At 46.8% G+C, this 24,586-nt stretch overlaps 1 protein-coding gene across 1 annotated transcript; it reads left to right on the top strand.

Annotated features, from left to right (window-relative positions):
- The first annotated feature begins 233 nt into the window (after positions 1-233).
- On the top strand, positions 234-23,459 carry tle3a (TLE family member 3, transcriptional corepressor a). Its single transcript, XM_083763672.1, has 21 exons — positions 234-616; positions 1,085-1,265; positions 1,845-1,945; positions 2,172-2,235; positions 3,717-3,761; positions 8,377-8,439; positions 8,724-8,828; positions 13,633-13,841; positions 14,605-14,608; positions 16,031-16,153; positions 16,746-16,796; positions 17,058-17,210; positions 17,662-17,794; positions 18,709-18,884; positions 19,015-19,088; positions 19,198-19,447; positions 20,445-20,692; positions 20,827-20,974; positions 21,097-21,247; positions 21,520-21,596; positions 22,670-23,459. The coding sequence occupies exons 2-21, from the start codon at positions 1,242-1,244 to the stop codon at positions 22,775-22,777; spliced, it is 2,307 nt and encodes a 768-aa protein (XP_083619798.1). The 5' UTR covers positions 234-616; positions 1,085-1,241; the 3' UTR covers positions 22,778-23,459.
- Positions 23,460-24,586: the final 1,127 nt, after the last annotated feature.

Here is a 24,586-nt window from a genome sequence, read left to right on the forward strand (position 1 = left end):
ATCGTTGTCGGCGCATTAGTGCTGTTGTTGCACATCAGAGAGGGATGATGCCTTGTAAATCCATGAGATGATGTCATGTTTCGTTGAGTCCCCACGTGGGGGCCGTCGTCCTCCGATAGGCAGATGGAAGCCGTGGTCCTTCGGAGTAATCCGATTGGACTGATCCGATTGGACAGATAGGCGGCTGTGCACGGCGGTTCAGCCCTACTGCCTGCCTGTGTGTGGCACACGGGGCTAGAGTCGGACAACAAGCACGGGAAATGTGAGATTGTGGAGTACCATGTTACGCTTTTAAGAAGAAGAAGGGGGGAAAAAACTCAACAAACCTCTTCGAATCGGAAGAAAGATTTTGGGAACATATTTTGGGATTTACTCGCGCCACAAAAGGCGCATTCCTTGGATGTTCGTGGTTGGTTGAGAAGAAAGTTTAATCGAGACCCGACCGCACCACATTTCTTCCCCGAGTAGTAGACCCTACATCTCGACTCATCGGACTGGGTCGTGGGTACGCTTTGGAGAGGATGCACCGTGGTGCGTAACGTTACATCGAGAAGGATTAAACCAGATTCGACGCATGATTTGTAGCCTACTCCTCTTTTCCCGGATTTACGTACGGGTACGTATTTCTCTATAATGGCTTTGATTTTAGAATTCTGACCTCGGACGCGGCTCCACCAAACAGTAGGTGGTATGATAGGGAACTCTGCATGCATGGCTGTAAAGCGAACAGGAGATAAGTAGAGGGTTTTTCCACACCAAATATTGGCTCTTTTGAAAAAACGCCAATGAAGATCTTTTCTCGCCATAGCGACGTAACATTTCCAGGAGGTTATTTAACGCCATTGAATTCAGTAGTTTGTGACCGCATCACTTTTGTGTGAACGGGTATATTTGTTGGAGGACGTCGTTCTGTGTTGACTGACTGAATAAGGTCATCAAAGAAAAGAAGCTGTTGACTGCTGCTGTTTTTTTCCGCGACCGACGGTATTATTCTTTTCGTCTACTTAGCTGTAATCGTGTAAACACAGTGACTTGCCTTGCAGTGTGTACTAAAAAAACTCCTTTTGTTCTGTTATACCAATAGATTTAACAGCAGCTACGACGAGGAAATTTGACCAGTTCACACGACTACGGATTTCAGCGTGTTGAGCGCTGCTGGTGGTGATACCATAACACACATTTCAACCATTTTGCCGAAGGACCAGCGCATTGGATAGTTAAACAAAGGGATACATTTCAAAATGTATCCACAAGGCCGGCATCCGGTAAGACCTTGTCCCATGCATTTAAATTATAGCAGCTTTATATTTATCTTGACTGTCATCGCATGAGGTGGTGGCCACTATGTTGAGAAGCCTCAGCCTAGATCATTTCGTAACCTTCAACTGCTACAACTCAGTTATATTACCACACATTTGCTGTAAACCCCGAAATAATGTTGCAATTAGTACTATAATGCCGTTTATAGCTATGGTAACATGGAGGTTTTCAGTAGGACATGTTTGTTTACATACTCGTACCTTCTGACTGCACAGTGTTTACATACTCAGCCATATATTGCCATTATTATGCCAATTTTTGTATTTTTTGACCCACCTCTATTGCTCTGGTAATGACAATATGGCTCTGGTTTACTGCATTAGGGAGGTTTGCCTCAAAAACAGTGTAATCATTATCATAACACTGTTTGTACACATTACACTAATGTCTAAATGTAAGCTTTCCCTAGAGGGATGATAAAAGTGTATCAAATTTACACATTGAGGCAAGAGCTTATGAGCCACCATTCTGCAGATTGGGATCTTGTGTTGATGGTCTGATGTGAGTGTGCAACCTTCTTTCAGGCTCCCCATCAGCCAGGCCAGCCTGGCTTCAAATTCACTGTAGCAGAGTCCTGTGACAGAATCAAAGATGAATTTCAGTTCCTGCAAGCCCAGTATCACAGGTAATAATTGAACACGAAACCAATGGCAATTTTACGCTCATAGTACAAGTATAAAAAGATTTATCAACAAATATTTGCTGTCAACTTCCACACGGGAGAGGAAACCAAACAAAAACCAGACTACGGTTTTCATTCTCAGCACACTGTAGTCAAGTGGTTAAGAGTGAGTGATTTATTGGAAGGGTCAGAAGACGCCTGGAAATTGACACCTTGTCTTCTATTTTAGTCTTAAGGTGGAGTATGACAAGCTGGCCAATGAGAAGACGGAGATGCAGCGCCACTATGTCATGGTAAGATTATGTTACAATAGGAAGCAATTATGTTTCCAAATTGTGAGGCTTGTAGGAGATCTAGTTAGAGGTGGAGTGAGACAGGGGCCTTTGTGTTTACCTGTGGGTGTATGTGTGGTGTGGAGTGTGTGTGTGTGGAGGTTTGGGAGGTATAGGTGAGTGTCAGCCAGGTATGGGCCTGTTTGAAAGTCCCTCCAGGGCATTGGGCGTGTAGGGGGGGGGAGGGGCTCCGTGTATCTGGCTGTTGCTGCAGAAGAACCCTTTTTCTGACAGACAGGCGAGCAGGGAGGCAGTCGGCTGAGGCTCCATTCTGAGAGCGCCCCTGATCTCCAAGGGTCAATGACTACAGCGTTGCCCTCTGTGTGTGCTGATCTGATTATTCTCCTAGGAGACACCGCGCTCAGACATATGCACAGCCATAAATTAGGTGAGCGCTGACGGAGGAGGGCCAGGGCAGCGTGTGGGAAAATGTACCACTGCACACAAGATGGAGGACGTGAAGCAAGAAGTAGTTATTCTTTACAAAAGAATACGGTAGCATCCTTAACCTATATGTTTTAATGTTAGTGATTATTATTACTCAAGTTGTGCCCATGAAACAGAAATTTTGTCTCAGACGTGATGCAATCAGTGTGTCTTCCATGGCCAGTGTATTCTTCTTATCCTAGGTAAACACGCAGGGGATGACTTAAACCAATACACTGAGACTTAAGTTAAACATTCTTTTCACAGGAAAAAACATGTCAGGCTGACAGGGAGGAGGTTAGGTAAACATGTAGGAAGTATCCCACAGCCAGCGCTGTGGGCCCTCGGGTGTCATGTTACGTTGAGGGCTGCGAGGGCTCTGATCTCAGACAGAATGGCTCTCTTGTTTGAGGGTAATTTTCGAAGAAGCTAATGGACTGAATAATGCATTGGCCTCATCAAATAGACGCTGACTGGAAAGCCATTTCGGCCCTGACCACCACTCGCGGGCTCCGTGGATTACATTTCAGCCAGACAGACTGACCTGGCTTGAGAATATCAGGAGCGTTGAGCAACGGGCGTTAAGCTGAGTAAACAAGACATCTCAGCAACCTGGGAGGAGGAGGGGGGGGGGGGGGGCTTAAGGCATCAATCAATAAATCTAACCCTTTCTTCCCTGTGCCCACACTACAAGACGTCAGAGTAGACTTTGAACACTGTACTGCTTCTTATACAATGTTTTGCCTGATGAACTTGCTCTTTAATCCTGTGAATGAGAACATCATTGACAGAACACTGTAATGGATCTTAATTGATTTCATCAGATTATGTGTAACGATATTGCCACCACGCAAGTTACATTAAGGTTATTATAATTATTCAACAAGTTGAATGAATGGCTGTTTTTATAAATGCTAGTAGTAATTACTCAGAAAAGCACTTACTTGTGAGTGCGACTGATTGATGTGGAGTCATCAAGATGATTAACTAAACAAAAGGTTCTTTTCTTTTTCTAGTATTACGAGATGTCCTATGGGTTGAACATAGAGATGCACAAACAGGTAGGTACCACTGGGATCCTGTCTGAGCCCAATTCATTTTTTCTCTGTGCATGTGTGTGTGTGGGTGTGCGGGTGGGTGGGTGGGTGTGCGTGCGCGCGCGTGCGTGCATGCACGTGTGCAGTATGACAGGAGCCACTCATGGGGCTGAGAGCTGAAATGTACTTTGATGATAGTAGGCTGTAAACAGAAGGGGTCACTGCACAGGGTGTGAAGGAGGCAACACACACACTCAGACTAGCATATACTACCGCTGTCGCCTTCCCTTTGGAATTTGTGTAAAAGGCAAGATTTGTTAAACCGCTTTGATAAGATTAAAGGCAGACTTTGGCAAGGACAGCCTTTGACTTAATGATAAAAGAGAGGTGATAAAGTCGGCAAAAAAAAAGAGGTGATAAGTCGGCTTTTTTATTTATGGCAATTCCAGGCAGGGCAGGTAAAAAACTATGTATATATATATATATATATATATATACACACACACACACACTCAGACTAGCATATATATATATATATATATATATATATATATATATATATATATATATATATATATATATATATGTGTGTATGACTTCTCACCATTAAGTCACCCCACCACTGATCGCTAGGATCAATTGCATTGACTTGCTTGGAGAGGTAAGGAACACACGATTGGGAAATCCATAGATTCCCAGGCTGCTTTGAAACCAGTAACGCTGTCCCTCCTCTGTCCCCCCAGTAGTGGGTTGGGCTGGTTAATGACAGCACTGGGGATGTGGTGGATTGGAGTGGTGGGGGTGATCCATCAGTGTCTCTGGGCTGGGGTGTCACACTGCCACATGTCTGTCAGGCCTGGGGCCTCTCTGATAGCTTCTGTCAGGCACTTATCTCCAACCAGGAGAGCAGAGGAGGGGTTGGGGGAGGCCAGTTGAAGAGTAGCGCTGGGGGGGGAAGGGCGGCAGGCCCCGCTTTGTGTAAACAGGTTAATCGACTGATCCATTTTAGCGCCTGACTTTTATCAGGAGCCTCAACAGAGCTGATGGAAGACGTTGAATAATTCATCGGCAGGGCCCTAACCTGCTGAACAGCGTGTTTGTAGGCAAACAGTGCAGTGGGCCCCCGACCCTATTGCTCCCCCACAATACTACTACCCCCCCACCCACCCACCCACCCACCCCCAGCATAGAGCGCGTGGGTGGGGGGAGACAGGGAGTGGTTAACAGGCAGGGTTGGGCCGGAATATTGGATGCACATAGGCATATTATTTTCCTGCCAGGGGATTTATTTTGTTGTGAGGAAATCCATTCCCCCTAAGGTGGCTTTTTCATTACTGTGCAGAGACATAATGCTGATTTCAGAGTACACAGCAGCACATCGCAGATGGGCTGATGTGGTAGTGCTGTGCTGTCTGATCCTGTCCTGTCAGGCACAGCACTATGTAGAAAAATACAGCTAATTTCTGGCCTGTGCTGTCAGCCTGTAATTTCCATGTCTGCCACTTGTTTCCGGGAGCTGCCCTGGGGTGGAGAGGGTCGAAGGCCTGGGTGTCCATTAAGTCTCCCAACAGTTTCAGGCCTTTACCTGTTCCAGCATAGTCACAGAGCTCACTTGAGGCCACATACATCCAAGCAATGTGTGTGTGTGTGTGTGTGTATGTGGGGGGGGGGGGGCAGGAGGGCAGGGAGCAGTGTTGAGAGATGAATGATTTATATTCAGGGGCCTTAAGGAATTATTTGCGAAGGAGCTAACTATCTGGCATGTGGGGAGGCCAAAACAAACTTGGTCAGCCCGCGGAGTGAGTTAACAGTGTTCTTCCAAAAGAGAAGCGTAGTGATGACGAGTGGCTGGGGAAGCGTCGCTAGACCTCCTTCCCAGCCATCTCCCGTCAGTCATCTGTTTCTGCCTGCTGGAGTGGAGCTGTGTAATTGTTGAGAGCAGTCAGGGCTTCAAAGCTAGACAGAGACATGTAACAGAATCTTTTAATATTAGATTTGCATTACAAGACGATTGTGCTTGTTTTTGTTATCATTGTCGCACTGGTTTTAACAGTTGGAAGTTGTCGTATTAATTTACTTGAGAACCTCTTATGCCTGTTGATGATAGTGGCGTTAAATCGCTGTAGCGATCCATGCAGCCTATTTAGAGGCCAGGCCCTTGGCCTTAGGTTGGTACAAATCGATACAGGTAAATTCAGATGTCAATTAACAATTTGGCCTCAACTCACCACACTTTAAACAAGGCTTCAAGGTTCAGCGCAACATCTCAATCTGGCTGGCGGAAACTTCCGTCAGGCCTCACCTTAGATGGGATAGTATTGGAAGAACGGCCACAATTTTCTCATGACTGGGAGAGAGAATTCTTGTCATCTTGGAGAAAATGGAGGCCCTCTCCAAATGACTGGGTCAAGTGATGTTTATGCACGGATCACGTGACCAACACCACCAGTTGTTGTGGCTGTGTATTTAATGCTCATCAGTGTCTCACTTCATTCTCCCATTGCTGATAGCAACAGACAAATAGCTTTCTGCGTGCTGCTGACAGGCTGGCCTGAGAGTGCTCTTAAAGTGGTGCTAGACAGGTCCGAGTACCTGTAATTGTGTAGTCGAGCGCAAAGCTGGCCCCTCGAGGGCTAGGCTGTCATCTGCTTAAAGCGACAACAGCCCCTTTCTGTTCTTCCTCTTTTTCACCCCCATCTGCCGACAGAGCTAAAAGCGTGCCTCTGCACTGTATCTATTTTGACAGCGTTTGCCCGCTGAGTCGTTAGTTATTTCCATGTATTTGCATCTTGTACTGTGAGAGAGTGTAGAAGCAGGCGATTGTTTTGGTCGTGCTAGGGTTGCCCACCTCCTGACCTCTCAGCCAGCTGTCACCATGACACTAAGCTTCAGAGGAATGGACTATGTGCCCGGGGCCTTTCCACAAATCCTGTCAAATGTTCAACTGCTATTGACATGGCTCATCTCAACTAACAAAGATTATTCAAGCACAACAGCTTTCTAAAGCATTTACTTTATAGCTCTAATGCCCATGATGCAACCTATATATATATATATATCCCAACCTCGTTAATCCGTCTTTATTAGATATAGATTACAGCCAGGTCTAGCTCTTCAGCTTTATATGTCTGGTTTTTTTCGGTGCACTAGAGTCCCTCTTAAATCAGTTTGTGTGGTATGTAATGACACCATATGTGTAATTCAGATTACTGCCCGTTGTGCATCTGAAATACAAAAATGTATCTTAGCATTTGTGCCACTAGCCTGCTGGGCAAAGTATCTATGCTATTGTAGGTTGGGTCAGCAGGCCTTGCTCGGGCCAACATTACTCTCCAATCTCCCTGGCGGTGTTCGGCGGTAATATGTCCTGCTGCCAAAACAGCCTGGCATTTGTGTTATATGTAATAAATAAAGCTGGCAGCCTGCAAAGTACATTGTGTGTGTTGCTCCGAATGAAAAATTGGAGAAAATCCCTCTGATGTGTTTGTGTTCTGCAGTGGCCCTGGGTTGAACTGCAGCTCATAAATTCCATATATGATGTAGCTTTGGCACTGGTATTTTCTCTGCTCTCCCGGTGCAGAAAAATCCCTACCAACTTCAGAATCTGCTGTTGTCTGCTCTGCCCTCCCTGGACAAGGGAGGCAGAGGAGAGGCTCGCCATGCAATGTTTTTACAGGAGTGGGGGAGGGTCGGTAGATCACGCATGCACGCACCCCTCCTTTACACCTCCTCCCACTGCTCCTTTTATCCACCATTCATTTGCCCTGTTCATCTGATCGACAGGCTGAAAATTCAATTTAATGACCTGCCTCCAAGCACGTAATATGATTTTAAACCCTGTTACGGTCAGGCAGAGGTGCCATTTGCATAATGATCCTAGCCAGATAGGGCTGCAGCTGTTGCCATGGTAGTGGGTAGACAGGCAGAAGAATGGAGGCCGAGACACAGTGGATGGATGGATGGGTGGGCTGGGGGAGGGGGCCAGGGAGGCAGTCGACTGCATTGAGAAACAACCTTCACACGTTGCTCTCAGGAAGACCAGCCTGTGGAAAAACCACAGTCTCAATATTCAGTGGCCAGCTGTTGTGTTCTAATGGTATTGATCATAGACTTTTTGAGGTGAACGTGTTGTACTAAAAGGTCATTATGGTCCTTACACTTTACTCAACCGTCAGCCATTGGGCAGCCATAGTGTAATTAGTCTGCACTGGAGTCATATGTAAATAAACGGGGAAGTGTGGTCTGCAGGGCTTACTTCCTGGGCGCGGTTGATCTCTGAGGTTAACTGCAGGACAGCAGAGTGCTAGATAGAGGGGAAGAGGCCAGACTGAGTAGAAGAGAAGAGAGAGAGAGAGAGAGGATGCTCTTAAGTCAGCCGCACTCCGCCTGTTCATATCCGTTTAGCATGGAGTGCACTCTCAGCACAGCTGTGCTCCATCCCCCTGGGCTCTCCTAATGTTTTAAATATTTCAAATGTCAATATCATGCTGTTTAGAGGATGTTGAGTCAAGCAGTTCTGATTGCCGCAGTAATTGACTTAATCGGTGTAAACATTAAAGGGGGGGGGGGGGGGTTGGGGGGGACTATGTGAAGCCACTGTTTCATACTCATCTACGGTCTGCTACTCTTGTTTTTCCAGACGGAGATCGCCAAACGTCTCAACGCCATTTTAGCTCAAATTATGCCTTTCCTGTCACAAGAGGTGAGGTTTTTTTATGTGCCTACTGTACCTTGTAATCACTGTAAGTACAAAAGAGCAATTGGCCGTTATGGTCTTTATTCAGGAGCCACACATTCTGCTCTAAAGTTACAGCCTTTAAAAACATGGAAGGTTAGACACTTCAAAATCATTGTGTGACTCATGCATCTTTTATATAATGGTGTCAGTCAAAGCTAGAATAGTACATGTATGGTTAACAATGTGTGAAAGTATTGTTGGTCAATGATGCTGGCACGTCATATTAACCATGCCCTTTTTTCCACCAGCACCAACAGCAGGTGGCTCAGGCAGTAGAGAGAGCAAAGCAGGTGACTATGACTGAGCTGAATGCCATCATCGGGGTACGTGGACTTCCCAATCTGCCTCTCACCGTGTGTATTCCTTCTTTTATTCCTTTATTTGACCTTGGGGCTAGAGGCAAATCTGCACTCATGTACATCACTTCTTTCCTAATCTCCCATACCGCCTCGTTGCGGCAAGTAGAACAAAACTGTTTAGAGTATAGAGTGCGATCAACTTAAGCCGAACCCAATGAAGCAATAAAGTGCAGATTTGCCTCAGCCATTGATTATTTTATTTTATTTCTTTAATATTGTTCTGTTCCAATCAAATGTTTTGTTTCTGAGTAATGAATCTGAGCCGTATACACAATGAGTGGGTCGGGCCAGAGAGTCGGCCTGTTGTTCCATACTGGGTCTCAGTGGTATCTTCACTGCCTTGTTGTGTGTTTATAAATGTGAGCCTGGGAGCTCTTGAGATCCTGCCTCGCCAGCCTGTATTGCTTTAATTGGCTAAGGTTTTAACGAGGAGGCTCATCCCTCACTGCTGACCTGGATAGCTGTGGGAATTAAAAGTCTGTGGGGCTGAGCACAACACTAGTGCCAGCACTGCTAAGCTAGACCGAGACAGAACAGCACACAAAGCACAGCAGTCAGCCATCACAGCCCAGTCCGCAGTCTGCTGGCCGCAGCAACGCAGTGCTATAATGTATGGTTTTCATCATGGCTCTGGCCTGACCATCTGCTCCTCATTGATCAACAGCAGTGATCAACAGCAGCAGGCCTGTCCTCCTACCACACAACTGATTGGTTTCACCTCCCAATCCAAGAGCTCACACTATCAGTGATCTTATTAGTGGAGTCAGGGTCTTTAACATGCACAAGAGGCCCTGCCCGGATGGCTGACTGGATGACTGGAGGCACATATCGGAATTCAATTAATGCCCCCATGGTGACCTTTCATTCCAGGATAATTGCTCCCTGGAATTTCTCAGAGTAGGTGTCTCCAGGTGATGGAGAGCTGTTTTTTGTCTTTTTTGTCTGTTTGGCAGACTGAAGCACATCCATTATTACTCTAAAAGACTAGACAGAGTAGTGTTAATGAAAGAAAACTTTAAGGTGTGATTCATTATAAGGTTTGAATTGTACGATCATTATCATTTCTGTACTATCATTGCTCTAGCTTGGGATTAGGCGCCATGCTCACTTAAGCTCTTGCTATCTGCGCACGCACGTGCTTGCAGAAGGTTTCGAAAATGATTAAATATTGCAGTAATCCATACATGATTTACATACTTGGCTTCAATGTGGCAAAGCCACTGGGCCTCTCACTCATGCCCAGGTCATCTTGCACGTACAATCGTACATGTCTGTGTGAGGGTGGAAATGTAGCAATGTTTACGAATACCTCTCTTATTAGTTATTCATTGAGAGAAGCAGCAGTGTAGGCATGCCAAGAGCCTCATGCATATTGTAAGGAAAGGTAGGGTGAAAGAGCACGTGCCAGGCAAGCAGACAGACAGGGGCAGCAACCAGGAGCCAGCCGCATGTGTTATTGATGGGCCTGAAGGCCATTAATAGGATGCATCTAGGACAAGCTGCTGGTGGTGTCCGAGATGAACCTGCTGACTGGTAGCAAACTCTGCTTGATTAAAAAACCCTCCCCTTTAAAAAAGAAAAAAAAAATCAAAATCAGCAAAGTACATTTCTTCACCCTCCTGGATGCTGCCTCCAGGACAGATGATATGAAACGGAGTATAAACCAAACATACGTAGGATAGGACTTTACACCAAGTAAATAATAGTGTTCATCCCTGACCAGCCTCTGTCCTCCTTCCCCCCGCAGCAGCAGCACGCTGCCTACCCAGCTCTCATGGTCAGTGGCATCCTGAGATGTCTGTGTGTGCCATGCTGAACGTTATGGAATTGGTGTGTTTGCCCACAGACAAGGAGCTTGAGGGGCTTGTGCATGTTGCATGACATTAGTCCTGCCGACAGTGCCTAGCTGCCACTGCCGGTGCCACACATATGTTGTTGATTGTGTTGGTTTATATTTGCTATGTGCAGAGAATGGGATTGGGCCAGTTTTGCTTGTGTGCTTACAACATTGAGCTTCAAATTGGCTCTGTAGGTACATGTATTCACTGCAGGGGGGGGAAACGGGAACAAAAAGAGTAGGTCTTTATCTAGGAATATTAAATTAGAGTGAATAGGGCAGCCTCCGTTCTTTATTTATTATTGTCTTCATTTATGGCCCTCTAATGAGGGCTCTGGCTGATCAGCCATGCATATTAGCCATCAGTGCCTCATTAAGCACAATGAGCAAGGCTGACTCTCCCCTGCCAATGAACTGGCTCCTTAATTTCCCTCATGGACATAATATCATAACTCTCTCCCTCACACACACTCATGCGCACACATACACACTCTTTCTGTCTCACCTGCTCGCTCTCTCTCTTTCCTGTCTCCCATGCACATTTTATAATTGGATTGACAGCCCTTCTGTGGAGTAGGGGGCAAGGTTGCAAGTCCACATCCCCAGTGACCTGTAACTGCCATTTTGCAAGCCATTCCACACCACCTGCCGTGTAGATAATAAGTAAGGACATAAGCAATTAAAACACTCCTCCAGATATGATTTTTATGGACGTATTGAAGTAATATGTACTCATAATAGCACTCGTGCTTAAACTAATGAATGTCCAGGCTGTTAATAGTTCATACCATGTGATGGGTATAGACATACAGAGATACACAGCATAGTGTACTGTACCTTGACCACATCCCAAGCCATTAACATTCCTTATTACCTAATATTCTGTAAATTACCATAATCATAGGCAGTCAGGCACCAGTCTACTGTGGAACAATGTTGGGAATGCATGCCCCATCCGGTCAGGCAATGCCCGTTGTCAGAGTCCATAGACGTATATAAGAAAGACTAGATGGCTGCTGACGTCGCTATGTTGTCACCATCTTGCTACAGGTCGCTCGCCCACTCATAACATTGTGTCTATGGGGCATGCACTTTTTAACACAATTCCCGGGATTCCTTCAAAATAAGAGCTCTGGGGTGCCGGGAAAACATGGCAGCTGAAACCCCCCCCCCTCGGGATAAACAAACTACACGGACGTACAGCCGTACAGACAGACTTACAGAGATGTTACACATTTATTGTAAGACTATACTCATGAGAGATGTTCAAGTGATACGTGAACTACTACAGACACAGATATTGCATTTATAGTCTGATGGTCACTGATGCTGATTGAGCATTGTAGAAGAGAGAGGGGAGGTGCATGCCATTGCAGCACCTGAATTATTCAGCTAGCCTTGTAGACTGGTAATAAATTGCCAACGTCTTTATTGGTGACTTGGCTAAGTATTATTTAACCATGCTTTAAACTGCGTATGTCCATTCTGAGTGCCTTTTAACTCCCGTCCATTTCCCTGTGCCTTTCAAATATTGATGGCAATATTGGAGGCTTGAGTGAGTGCCAGCATGGGACCCCTGGTCTTGGCTGCTGGAGCGTGCGCGCGCGCACGCACGCTCGCACGCACACACACACACACACACACACACAGAGACACACACATAGTCTTTATCTCGCACGCAAGTACACACAGTGCGACAGCTGCTGGCACTTGCTGTTGGGTCGATCTCAAAGTTTGGACGTGTGGGTGACTCATCATGGGTTGTTAATCCCGGGATGTGAATGTGAGAGGAGCAAATAAAGGCAGGCTGTGTTTTGAAGTGTTTAAAAAAGCAGGTAGTTTAGACCACAGACTGACAGATTGCTCCACCCGCTGGGGGACTCTCCTTCCGTAAGGGGTGTGACCCAGAGTCGTGACAGCTTAAGGTGTCTCTCCATTAAAGACTGTTTCCAACTCCAAGAGACTCTTTCCAACTTCAAAAGAGTGCATTTTAGTTCAGCACAAACCAGTCAGCCGATGAAACATTGTTTTTGCACATGCAAAGTAGCCTGCAGTGTTGCCAGGTCTGCTTATTATAAGCGACTTTGGCCTTGCTTTCTCCTGTAAATATTCATAGTTGCGGGTTGCTTTAGTTTTAGCTTATTTCTGAAGTATTTTAGGCTTGCTTTCAAGTGCTGAAACCGGATGCTTCTTTTGGACTTAGACCTGGTCGCTTGTTTCACTCAAAGAATCTGGCAACACTGGAGCCTCCGTATCTATACCAAAACAAACACTTTTCACCAGCCCAGGGCTTAGCCTGTCGGGCTCCGATCAAACAAGTCTGGTTGGCGATCGACGTCCGACTAGAAGTCCCGACCCGTCGATAGTGTCATGCCGACGATGAGTTGTCGGCAGGACACTCTGTCCAACTCCTTCCACGACCGATGTCGGTGGAGAGCTACCTTTAGAAAGAGGTCTTAGTGAATAGGGGTTGTGTTGCTGCTCTGCTAGTTCACACTGAATGGAAGGATGAATAGAACTCTGATTCATCTGGATGTTAGTTGCATGGCTGGGCTGGCTGAGACTTTGTTGTGGTTATCATTAATTCGAACATTGCCTTCATTGTGTGTCGCGTCCCAGTGTGGACTAACTCTGCTGTGCACTGTAGCCATCTTCCCCCTCCCCCCCACACCACATCTCATATATCAGATTTGTTGAGAATCAAACGTTAGTCACGTCTGCTTTCCTCGGCACACGTCTGGTGTGTGTGTGTGTGTGTGGGGGCGGTGCTTATGTGACCCTGCCCTCTTGTTGAAAAAAGGGATTGATCCCTGATCCTAACAGTAATGGGCGTGTGATTGTACTAATATCTGACCCAGCCTGTGCAAAAGCAACTGAGCAGCATCATGTTCAGTGTGTGGCGTGTCTTTGGCTTTTCCCTCCGACCCACTTGCCATCTTGTCTGTCCCTATCTGTGTGCAGCAACAGCAACTCCAGGCACAGCACCTCTCACACGCGGCTCATGGGCCTCCCGTCCAGCTGCCCCCGCATCCCTCGGGCCTGCAACCCCCCGGCATCCCACCTGTGACGGGCTCCGGTTCGGGCCTGCTGGCGCTGGGGGCCCTGGGAAGCCAGGCCCACCTCCCTGTCAAGGACGAGAAGAACCACCACGATCTTGAACACAGAGGTGAGTACAGATACCTACCGCAGCGTAGATACATCAGCAGCTTTAGCACTTTACTCTGGGGAAAGTGGTATGGTTTGATTGAAATATGTATTAACAGTTTGCAGAATTACAGTACATTTCAAGCACAACTCAATACAAAGACTGTTAACTATGAGTGGACGACCCAATAAAGCATTGCACTTGTTTGGTGGCATGCTTCTAACGTTAGCACCATAGTAAAAGAGCATAAAAAGGGTGGAAGGACTAATTTAGTGTAGTGTGTGACATCCTGAATGTCCAGAATTCACTACTTGGGGGCCCCTAGGAAGGTGAGGAGTGCATCCTGTCTGCTCACATTCTCTCTGGGTAATGAGCTGGTACATTCTCAGCCCCACCACAGCACAAGCTATTCAACAGGTCCTCATCACACTGATAAGAGGACCTTTGTGCCTTCCAGCCATATCTAGAACTTCAGCCACCATCATCTGTTGCAATACACTAACTGCACAGTAAAACTCTTTGTGTTCACTTAACCCTGCAATTGTACAAATGTAACCAAATTGATCCATTTGGTTACATCTGTAGGGTGTTACAATACTGATGGATGAGGATTTTACTGTGACTCACTCTTTTCTCTTTCTCTTGGATTGGAACGGCTGCCATCTCCCTCAAACTCAATCATGATTCCTGTGACTGAAGAGAGCACGGTGAGTGTCCTTAACTTTGCTATGAACAAGGACATGATACACTGTATGTGACTGTTTGTGTGCGCGTGCCTGAGAAATTAGCACTGTAATTTCATCACAATTAGGAAGGAAGACTTGGAACCCTCTTAAAGGATTTCTTTGATCCTTCGACTCCCTGTTTACCAGTCCATTATCAATCTTGCTCTCTCTCTCTCTCTCTGTATCTCTTTCTTCCTCCCTGTCTTTTTCTCTCTCTCCATCCTCCTCTTAATGAATATTTATAAACACAATTTGTAGATTTCTTTTTCTCTCTTTCTTTACCCTTTTCCTTCACCCTGCCTGGTCCGGAACTGCTAGAGCATTTTATTTGAATGTCTGCAATGTCTGATGGCTTGTGATGGGCCTGTGAGATTGTATTTCTGCCGGCCCAGGCTGTCTGAATGGGTGCAGTCATGTCTGAAGGAATGGAACTCCTGGGGCGATTAGCAGGCCCTGTTTTGTTGCTGTGCTCTTGTCCTAGGTCATCTGATAGCAGAGTGGTGACTTTGGTTAATGAGTCACGCTAAGCATCTCTTTAAAGGTCAGCCATTATGCAGACGGTGGCCCTTTGCCCAGACTGCTAGTCCATCGGCCTTTTGTTCTCCTCTCCAGGGCTGCCGCTGACTTAGCCCATGTCACTCCCCTCTGCCCTCAGTATAAGGGACAGGGAGGGCATCGTGGAAAGCTTGGTGGTTTGCAGGCCAATCGCAAGCTCTTGTGAAGGCCTGCTGGACACCTGCCTAGTTCCACCCCACTCTATTGGCGTTTTTTTGGAGTGAGCTGTCCCAGCCTGTGTGGGCAAGGCTCCGTAAAGAAGCTGAAGCACCAGTCAGTCCCACGCTGCTGTGCCCACTGGCAGGATATAGATCTCCCCCCATCGCCCCCCTCCCTTTCTTTATCTCGGCGCTCAAAGCCTGCCGTTAAAAGCCGAGTGGAACTGACATGGTGCCCAGGCACCACGGCAATCAATGCCCACCACACACACACACTCCTCCCCCTCCTCTCTCTTTCTGTCTGTCTGTCTGTGTCTCTCTCCCTCCCTCCTCTCTCACGCTCAGCCTGGCTGACTCCAGAGAAAAGGGCCTCTGTTCAGGCCTCAACACACTGCTCATGTCCCTGTGAGGCTGTTTGTTGTACGGTTATGTGGAGGAGGAGGGAGCCCGGCTTGGAAAACAAGCCCCCCTTTAGTGCAGATAACGGCCTTTCTGTCCCCGTGGCCAGGGACAGGCTTGTGTGTGTGAGAGACGGGGCTTTGGCTGGTGTCATGGTACTATGTGGAACTGGCCTTCCAGCTGCCTTTTTTAAGAGTCTGTCGCATCCACAGTGGTTGTGAATGAGACATTTCTTTTAGTGCTTGGATTGGCAGTGGTCTCTGTGAATGTGCATTAGTGAATGAGCACTGCTCTGCTTTCGCCATCTGTGAATGAAGACCAATGACAATGATGCCTGTGTTTGTTTTAACTTTTATTCATTTTTTATTTATTTGCAGAATAATTCCATATCCCCGTCAGACAGCCTGCGCACGGCCAGTGAGAAACACCGCAGCTCCTCTGACTATAGTCTGGACTCTAAGAAACGCAAAGTGGAGGAGAAGGACAGCATGAGCAGATATGTACGTTACCGTGCACTCCCCCAACAGCTTAGATTTATTTTTTGTCGGGTGAAACCTGAGATACAACAGGCCTGTTTTTATTAGCGACCTAGTCATGATTGACTGTCCCCTAAGCCAATGGGAGTCTTACCCCATACTGCCTAAGCCAATGGGAGTCTGAACCACTCGTGTAGCCAATCACGTAGCGACCTAGTCATGCTTGGCTGCCTTCTAAGCTTTTATGGGAGCGGAGCAGCCAACGGCTAATGTTATGAGCTAACTATAGAGCAGGAAAGCCATAACAAAACAGTGATTTAACCAACAAAAGAACCTTGCAAACGAACGAAAACAACGGCCGCAAGGTTGTGAAACATACACGTTACCAAAAAAAGGAAACGTTGAAAGAGTTTGTTGAAAGAGTTGTACATTTAGTAAACGGGAAAAAGATCATGTCATGATGGCAATGATTTCCTATTTCAGCCAAGATACAGCATCACTTCCATCATTAGAGAAAGCGGGTGAATTCAATAAAAGGCCATGATTTGCTGAGTAAGATTTAGGATCCTGGTTGATTTGCTGATTTAATTTATTTATTTTCCTGCTTGCCTTACAGGACAGTGATGGAGAGAAAAGTGATGACCTCGTTGTGGACGTGTCAAATGAGGTGAGCATGCATTCAGCACTTTCATTGGCTATGCTGTCCATCAGGTTACAGCCAATTTGTTTACATTATTATGTAACTAGCTAGATATCCTGCTAACATTAGCTAGCCTACACGCATGCCCTTGTCAAGTACTATTTGCAATTTGGAAACGGGCATTAACCTATCCGCCACCAACTCAGACGACACGCGAGGCTCTACTAGCTGTTGGCATATTTTTGTTGACAGTAAAAATAAACATCCAGTTTTTGTGTTTTCATTCAGGACCCCGCCACCCCGCGGGCGAGCCCTGCACACTCCCCACCTGAAAACGGCATTGACAAGCCCCGCCCTCCTAAGAAGGACACGCCCAACAGCCCCGCATCTGTCGCCTCTTCTGGCAGCACTCCGTCCTCCAAGGCCAAGGAGCTCAGTCACGTAAGACACACAGAGAGAGGGAGGGATATGTGCAAATAAATCTAGGCCGTCTATGCAGTGGATTACGAGTGGTTGTCGCTGCTTTAAGTGCATGACTAAATGTCAGGGATAATGTTGTCCTGCATAGGGATCAGTCAGGTCTTCCCTGTAATAGCTCAATGTATTCAACTATTTCAGGATTTTTATCCTCCAGCCACCCCCACCACACCCCCCTCCCCTCACTCTGGGAAAGATTAAAGCCATAGCAGTGAAGGGATAAAAACGACCCCCATCGTCATTGTGGTTGTAATAGGTTTTGGAATAAATAGCAGTTTATAGCTCGGCACGACTATAGGGGTTGTCAGAATTAGATTGGATTAGGTTCAGTTTGCTCTCACATTGTCAGTCTGCACAGTGTCTGCTCTCGGAGATTGTGAACATGCCCGCTTTCTCTCTCTCTTCCCTCCAACAGAATGACAAATCCTCCACACCAGGCCTCAAGTCCAACACCCCCACGCCCCGCAACGATGCCCCGACCCCTGGCACCAGCTCCACTCCCGGGCTAAGGCCAATCCTGGGAAAGCCACCAGGCATGGAGGCTCTGGGTTAGTTCCACTTTCCAATCTTTGGTCTCATGAAGCATTTGCTTCCTCTTCCCTGTGTTCCATTCTGATATATGACTTTCACCCATACCCTGGGTTGGTTTGGCAAAAGGGCAGAGTTTCATGTTCCCCTAGGGTAGTTACCCTCACAAGAAACATGCAATAATCCTGGTCTCTATACTGCCTGTCCCTGGCCAGCCGGGGGGCCTGATGGAGGGGAAAGGAACTGGTTGGAATAACGTGTTCCAGCTACGTCCAACCGGAGAAACTCCCCTCTGTCAGGTGAAAAGTAGAACATGCATAGAAGGAAGCATGAGGTCAGTCCGTTGCTCTCTCCAGATTGGAAGAGGGAGTGTAGCGCCCAGGATTACATTAGGCAATAAGGGCCTTTCTTGGCCCCACCCTTTTCCCTTTGTTTATATTGTGTTTTAGGATCCAAGATGGCCGCAGCACCAGGAGGGGGTGGGGCGGAGGTGAGTGGGCGGGGTCAATGGCCTTACTGGGCTGCATTCAAGACACTTGCCTTGTGTCTGACACCTGACTTGTGTCTGAACACAGCTTTGATGGATGTGTTCTGCCCCCATCAAACAAAATGTTTGGTCAAACCATATGGGCTTCCATTGGAAATTAATTGGAGTGGCCATTAAACACAGACACAAGACAAACGCAACACAGGTGTCTTGAATTTGTGAACGCAGCCCAGTAAGGGCATATGTCGACCCCACCTGCTCACCTCCGCCCCACTCCCTCCTGGTGCTGCGGCCATCTTGGATCCTAAAACACAATATAAACAAAGGGAGAGAGGTGGGGCCAAGAAAGGCCCTTATTGACACTGGGTGGAAAAAGATGTGTTGCTGAATCAAGGGATAAAAACTTTAGAGCAAATAAACTTACTTTCTATCGCACTTTTTCTGCAGCAGCCCCTGCTCTGCGTACCCCTCTGTCCATCGCGGGCTCATACCCTACTCCCTTTGCCATGATGGGACACCATGAGATGAATGGAGGCCTGACCAGTCCTGGTGTGTATGCTGGCCTGCACATCTCCCCTCAGATGAGTGCTGCAGCCGCTGCAGCTTATGGACGCTCACCAATGGTAATTGTTACCCTCCTCTTGGTCAGATCATATCTGTGGTTTATAGCAGCTTTACTAGAGGTATAACTTTGTGATCAGAATTCACCAACCATTTTCAGTTGTTCAACAGCTTCTGTCTCCTCACCTTCAGGGCTTTGACCCTCACACCCACATGAGAGCTCCAGGTCTCCCAACCAGCTTGACGTCCATTTCTGGTGGCAAGCCGTGAGTAAACTCAGACGGACACTCTCCTACTGCATTTTGGTCAAACAAAAGTCTATATTAGTGATGATGATCAGAAATGCCAACTTAAAGCTCTACTAAATGTCCACAGAGCCTACTCCTTCCACGTGAGTGCCGACGGTCAAATGCAGCCCGTGCCCTTTCCTCCCGATGCGCTGATTGGGCCTGGCATTCCCCGCCACGCCCGGCAGATCAACACACTGAGCCACGGCGAGGTGGTGTGCGCCGTCACCATCAGCAACCCCACGCGGCACGTGTACACGGGCGGCAAGGGATGTGTGAAGATCTGGGACATCAGCCAACCAGGAAGCAAGAGCCCTGTGTCCCAGCTGGACTGCCTGGTGAGGACCTCCACCACACACACATCGCTAACTGTTGATTGGTTCATTTCAGTGGCAGAAAAACCTCTTAACCGTTTCTCTGCGGGAAAGGGACATTTACGTGGTTCGATTCCCAGCGCTCCGATGCGGGAAAGGGAGATTTACGTTTACTGTATGTTTTTATTGATAACTTTCAATCGCCTTTCTACACACCCGAGCACTTTACCTACTAGCATTGGACGGTAGCACAACACTCCGATCACGTGATCACAAAAAAAAAGAAAAAGATGCCTCTTCCCCCTCCCTTCCTGAAACTCAGGACGGGAGGGGTCAAATGCTCACTATCACACAATGGCGGCCCCCATTGCGAGCGTAGCTACTAGCTAGCCCTTAGCCAGATCACATTTCATGACATCCGATTGTATCTAGCTAGGCAGAGCTGTTTCTCACTCCCCCCCTGCATGTCTCAGGGGAGGGAGGGCCCCTGTTTGCTCGCGAGGAGGCGTCTTTGTGTAGACTCTGTTTCTGTCGGAACATGCTCGGACTTGTTCCCATAATAGACACGGCACGGATCTAACGTCTGGTCTCCCTTCCTTCATTCATTGCCGAGGGACGAAACGGTTATTTTGTTATGATGATGTATTTACAAGACGCACGCGCCGCTGTTCTGACTTTACAAGTCAACAACAACCTCGGCGAGCCAAGTTGGAACGATACACTGTACACAGCGACAGATCACAGATGGATAAATAATGGATGGATAAATAATGACAATGTGTCTTCGCATCGTTCCATCTGCTCGCCGGGGGTCTTGATCCGTCATCATCATAATCTTCATAAAAAATAAACAAAACAGTAGTAACGCCCCAATATGTTCCATCATCAGTCCCATATATGCTCATTCTTTAGCTCATACAAAAGCCTTCCCACCACATCCCTATTAATTGACTAGTTTGTAGTAAACCTATTGCTCTGAACTTATCCATTGATTTGCTGTGTGTGTGTGTGTGTACAACAGAACAGGGATAACTACATTCGTTCGTGTAAGCTGCTACCCGATGGCCGCACATTGATTGTGGGAGGCGAGGCCAGCACGCTGACCATCTGGGACCTGGCCTCGCAGACGCCTCGCATCAAGGCCGAGCTCACCTCCTCGGCCCCGGCCTGCTACGCCCTGGCCATCAGCCCCGACGCCAAGGTCTGCTTCTCGTGCTGCAGTGACGGAAACATTGCAGTATGGGATCTCCACAACCAGACTCTTGTTAGGTGAGATAGCAGCACACTTTGTGACTTGTGGCCCCACAGCAGAATTGCCTCTGCGGTCGATCAAGTCTACCAAACTTTCCAGGGATGTTCGCTTCAGGAATGTTTACGGCTCTTTCCTATAATCTGTATTGCAGGCAGTTCCAGGGCCATACGGATGGCGCGAGCTGCATCGACATCTCCCACGACGGCACCAAACTGTGGACGGGCGGTCTTGACAACACTGTCCGCTCCTGGGATCTAAGAGAGGGTCGACAGCTGCAGCAGCATGACTTCACCTCACAGGTACAACCCGCTACCATAGAATGAACTTCTAATTGTATGATTAAACAAAGGACTCAACTGTCAAATGCCAGTTTGAATTGGATTTAAGTCATGCGGTCACTAAAGTTGTCACCCTTTCACAGATCTTCTCCCTGGGCTACTGCCCGACCGGGGAGTGGCTGGCTGTGGGCATGGAGAGCAGCAATGTGGAGGTTCTCCACCACACCAAGCCTGACAAATATCAGCTCCACTTGCACGAAAGCTGTGTCCTCTCCCTCAAGTTCGCCTACTGTGGTATGATTTCACACACACACACACACACACACACACACACACACACACACACACACACACACACACACACAACAAACTTCACTATACAGCGAGGGGACCACTGTCCCTTTATAACTGATTTGACGGTAATACTGCAATGCCCTTTTTTATAACTCGAAGGCTTGCTTTGTGTGTCTTGGCAAGGTCATTATTTGAAGTGCATTCTTTTTGCTATTTCCATTGATGCCTCATTCAAGGTAGGCTGATGATTCTATTGCTCTTTTGCTCCGCAGGTAAATGGTTCGTAAGCACTGGGAAGGACAATCTGTTGAATGCTTGGAGGACTCCTTATGGCGCCAGCATATTCCAGGTATGCAGATCGATGCGCTCCGTCTGCAGCCGGTCCAAACGTATGCATGGCTAGTCTCTGAGAGGAAGGACACAGCGACCGCTGTCTTGACAGGGCTCTCCTATCAGTGAAAACCGAACCTGAAATATTGACCTGACAAAGAACTCTATTTTTTTTCCCGATGGGGCACCGGGCCAGAATTTGATGTCATTAGAATCTCATCTAGCCCTGTAGTCAGCTGTTCTGCACCACTTAACCTCAAATGTAGTTCATCGTGCTGCCTGCTACCAAGACTGAATTGTCGTTTTTTTTCTCTTCCTCATAAAAACTACACACTGTCTCTTCCCTCGCCTGAGTTAGGTCATGTGACCGTAATGTTGCCTTTTACCATAAAAAGATAATGCAGTATATTGGGTCATGAATTTCCTGGAAATATTTTGAAATTAGAAATGATTTTAAAAAAAGTTTGAAAGGTCCTGGCTATTGATTTAGTTGATGAAAAACATTTTCCAATGTATAACATGAAATATGTAATGTAACATAAGTCGTTTTTCTCCAAACGGGCTGTGTGATTGCAGCCTAATGTGCACCGGTGCGTGAATACAAGAGAGGTGGTGTAGCAAAGAAAATTGGCACGGAATTCGGAATGGAATTATACCATTCTATTTTCTATGCTTTATTTTTGCTACACTGACTGCCTGTCTTTGGTCATTGCACATACTATAGGACTAAGAGAATCATTATTGCGCTGAATTATTGTTATATAGGCCTGTTAATTGGGGGAAATATTCTGTAAAAGTATTTTAGAAAAGCTTTGTAAATTCATTGGTAAAGATGTGAGGGAACCATATATATATATATCAGACACACTGAACGCTGCACCAAAAGCCGAAGAACCCCTTTCCAGAGTGCGACTCCATAGTCTCTCGAGACTGACGGATGCCAATGAATTATATATATATATATATATATGTATATATATATATATATATATATATATATATAGCCTGCCTCTAACTGCCTTTCCCTTCCTGCGCTCTGTCTCCAGCCAGCCTTACATAACATAATGTTTGTGTCTCTCTCTTTTAAAACAGTCCAAGGAATCCTCGTCCGTCCTGAGCTGTGACATCTCCGCGGATGACAAGTATATTGTGACGGGCTCCGGTGACAAGAAGGCCACCGTGTATGAAGTGATCTATTAGGACTGACTGGTCGTTGAACTCGGGAGCACGCTCGATGCTCAGGAGGAACACGACGGAACTTCATCTACCCTTCCTCGCACACAACGACAGCATGGATGTTATGTTACCCGACCGGCTGGATTTTCGCAGTTTTGGGGCTGAACTTGGACTGGGCTGCGCCAAGACTGCACCACATGTCGGTACCGTTGTGTCTATGGGTGCCGCGTTCCTCCGATTCCGCCCTCGACCTTCATTACATGAGACTAACACTTGTACAGTGAGTGCGGTTTTCCACGCATTCAGAGAAGAAAATATTGTCTTGCTGTTTTTTTTTTCTTTTTTGTCGGATATTTTCTTTTTTTTGTCTTTTTAACGTGGAGATGAAGGTTCCGTGACGCAAGTAGAAGCGGCGCTTCACTCTGGAGCTTCTCCCTGGAGGTCCTGTGTAAAGTGTACATAATGGAGTAATAAAAGGCCTTTTATAGATTTATATTTTGGTGTCCAGTTACGCTTGTGATGGTTCTTTCTTGTTCTCCTTGATTTTCTGTCCCCACTGGGGGATGGAAATTAGATTAGGACTTTGTAAGAGGATATTCTATTTCATTTTTTTCCCTCCCTCTGCCTTTTTTCATGTTCGTTGTCCAGGATGACCTTTTCGGAAATCTAATTCGGAGGCGACCCACCCCCTCCCCCTCCTTCACAATTTGCTAAGACACAATTTGTCCGTTTGGGATTTTAGCAGTGGAGCATTCTGGGAGATGTCCATTTCCTCAGACTACATGGTGGGAGTACTCGGGTAGGGAAAGGAATCACAAACGTCAGAGCCTCTTTCCCTCCCCTAAAATATGACCTTTTAATTTGTCTCTGAAATGCAGAGTTTATCCCAGAACATTGGCTGCTTTTAATGACGGCAAAGATGGATCAAATGGCAGCTCATCTGGAGGGGGGGTGGGTTTGGACTTGGTGGACAAGCAGATGGCGCCTCGGTTTCTATCACTGTTGGCTCTTAAGGATTATGAATATGTGTATGCTCCACAACAAAAGTGTTCGCCGTTAGCCATCGACCTGTAAGAGTTAATCATTGCCCTTCTCTTGTGACTATCTGTGACTGATATGCAAAGGCTTTTTCACGGTTACTCACGCTGGTGGCAGTCAAAGTCATGACCACATTCTATGTGTTTGGGTATGCTCTAATTTTCTTCCGTACTTTCATTGATATCCGATCACTGTTCTCTGCTGTCATAGACCGAAATGGACTCTGCTCCAACACACGTCAGACCATGTAGCAAAACACATGTCATCATCACCAAGGATTGTACAGTTGTTGATATTTCAATAAACTGTTTTTATATTAAAAAAGAAACTATCTTTTTGACTGAATTTCTGTGGTGCCGCACAGGTGTGGCTTGGAAAGGCTGACATTTTGGCTGTAGACTGACAGATTAAAGTTGCCGTGTTCTCTTCTCAGAGCGAGGAAACATGTGGAGGAGACATGTGGAAACAAAGCTGTGGGGTTTTAGTCTTCCTGTAACGACTACGGGCAAGCCATGTTTGTGTGTGTGTGTGTGGTTGTCCACTGAATGAACGTGCTCATCCTTACTTTGCTCTTCTGAAAACGGCAACCAGGGAAGGCTCAGCCTCGCACTCCTCATGCTCTCCGTACAGAAGTACATTAAATGGAACTACGGGAAATGGATGCAAGTACGTCCAGATAGTAGTTGACAACTGCCCTGTGAGGACCCAGGAAGGAATTCTGGAGGAAGTCCTAACTTATGTTCGAAGCAGTAAAGGATCACAGATAGCAATGGCTTTATGAAATGAATCCCGTTA

Source organism: Protomyctophum parallelum (genome assembly GCF_964188405.1).
Source record: "Protomyctophum parallelum genome assembly, chromosome: 4".
NCBI classification, from domain to species: domain Eukaryota; kingdom Metazoa; phylum Chordata; class Actinopteri; order Myctophiformes; family Myctophidae; genus Protomyctophum; species Protomyctophum parallelum.

Bases quoted from the DNA above. Each gene is read 5' to 3' on its own strand.
- tle3a (XM_083763672.1), top strand. From the start codon at position 1,242: ATGTATCCACAAGGCCGGCATCCG. The intron at 16,154-16,745 runs GTACGTTACCGT...CTTGCCTTACAG, and splicing joins AGGACAGCATGAGCAGATAT to GACAGTGATGGAGAGAAAAG. The intron at 19,448-20,444 runs GTGAGGACCTCC...TGTGTACAACAG, and splicing joins TGTCCCAGCTGGACTGCCTG to AACAGGGATAACTACATTCG.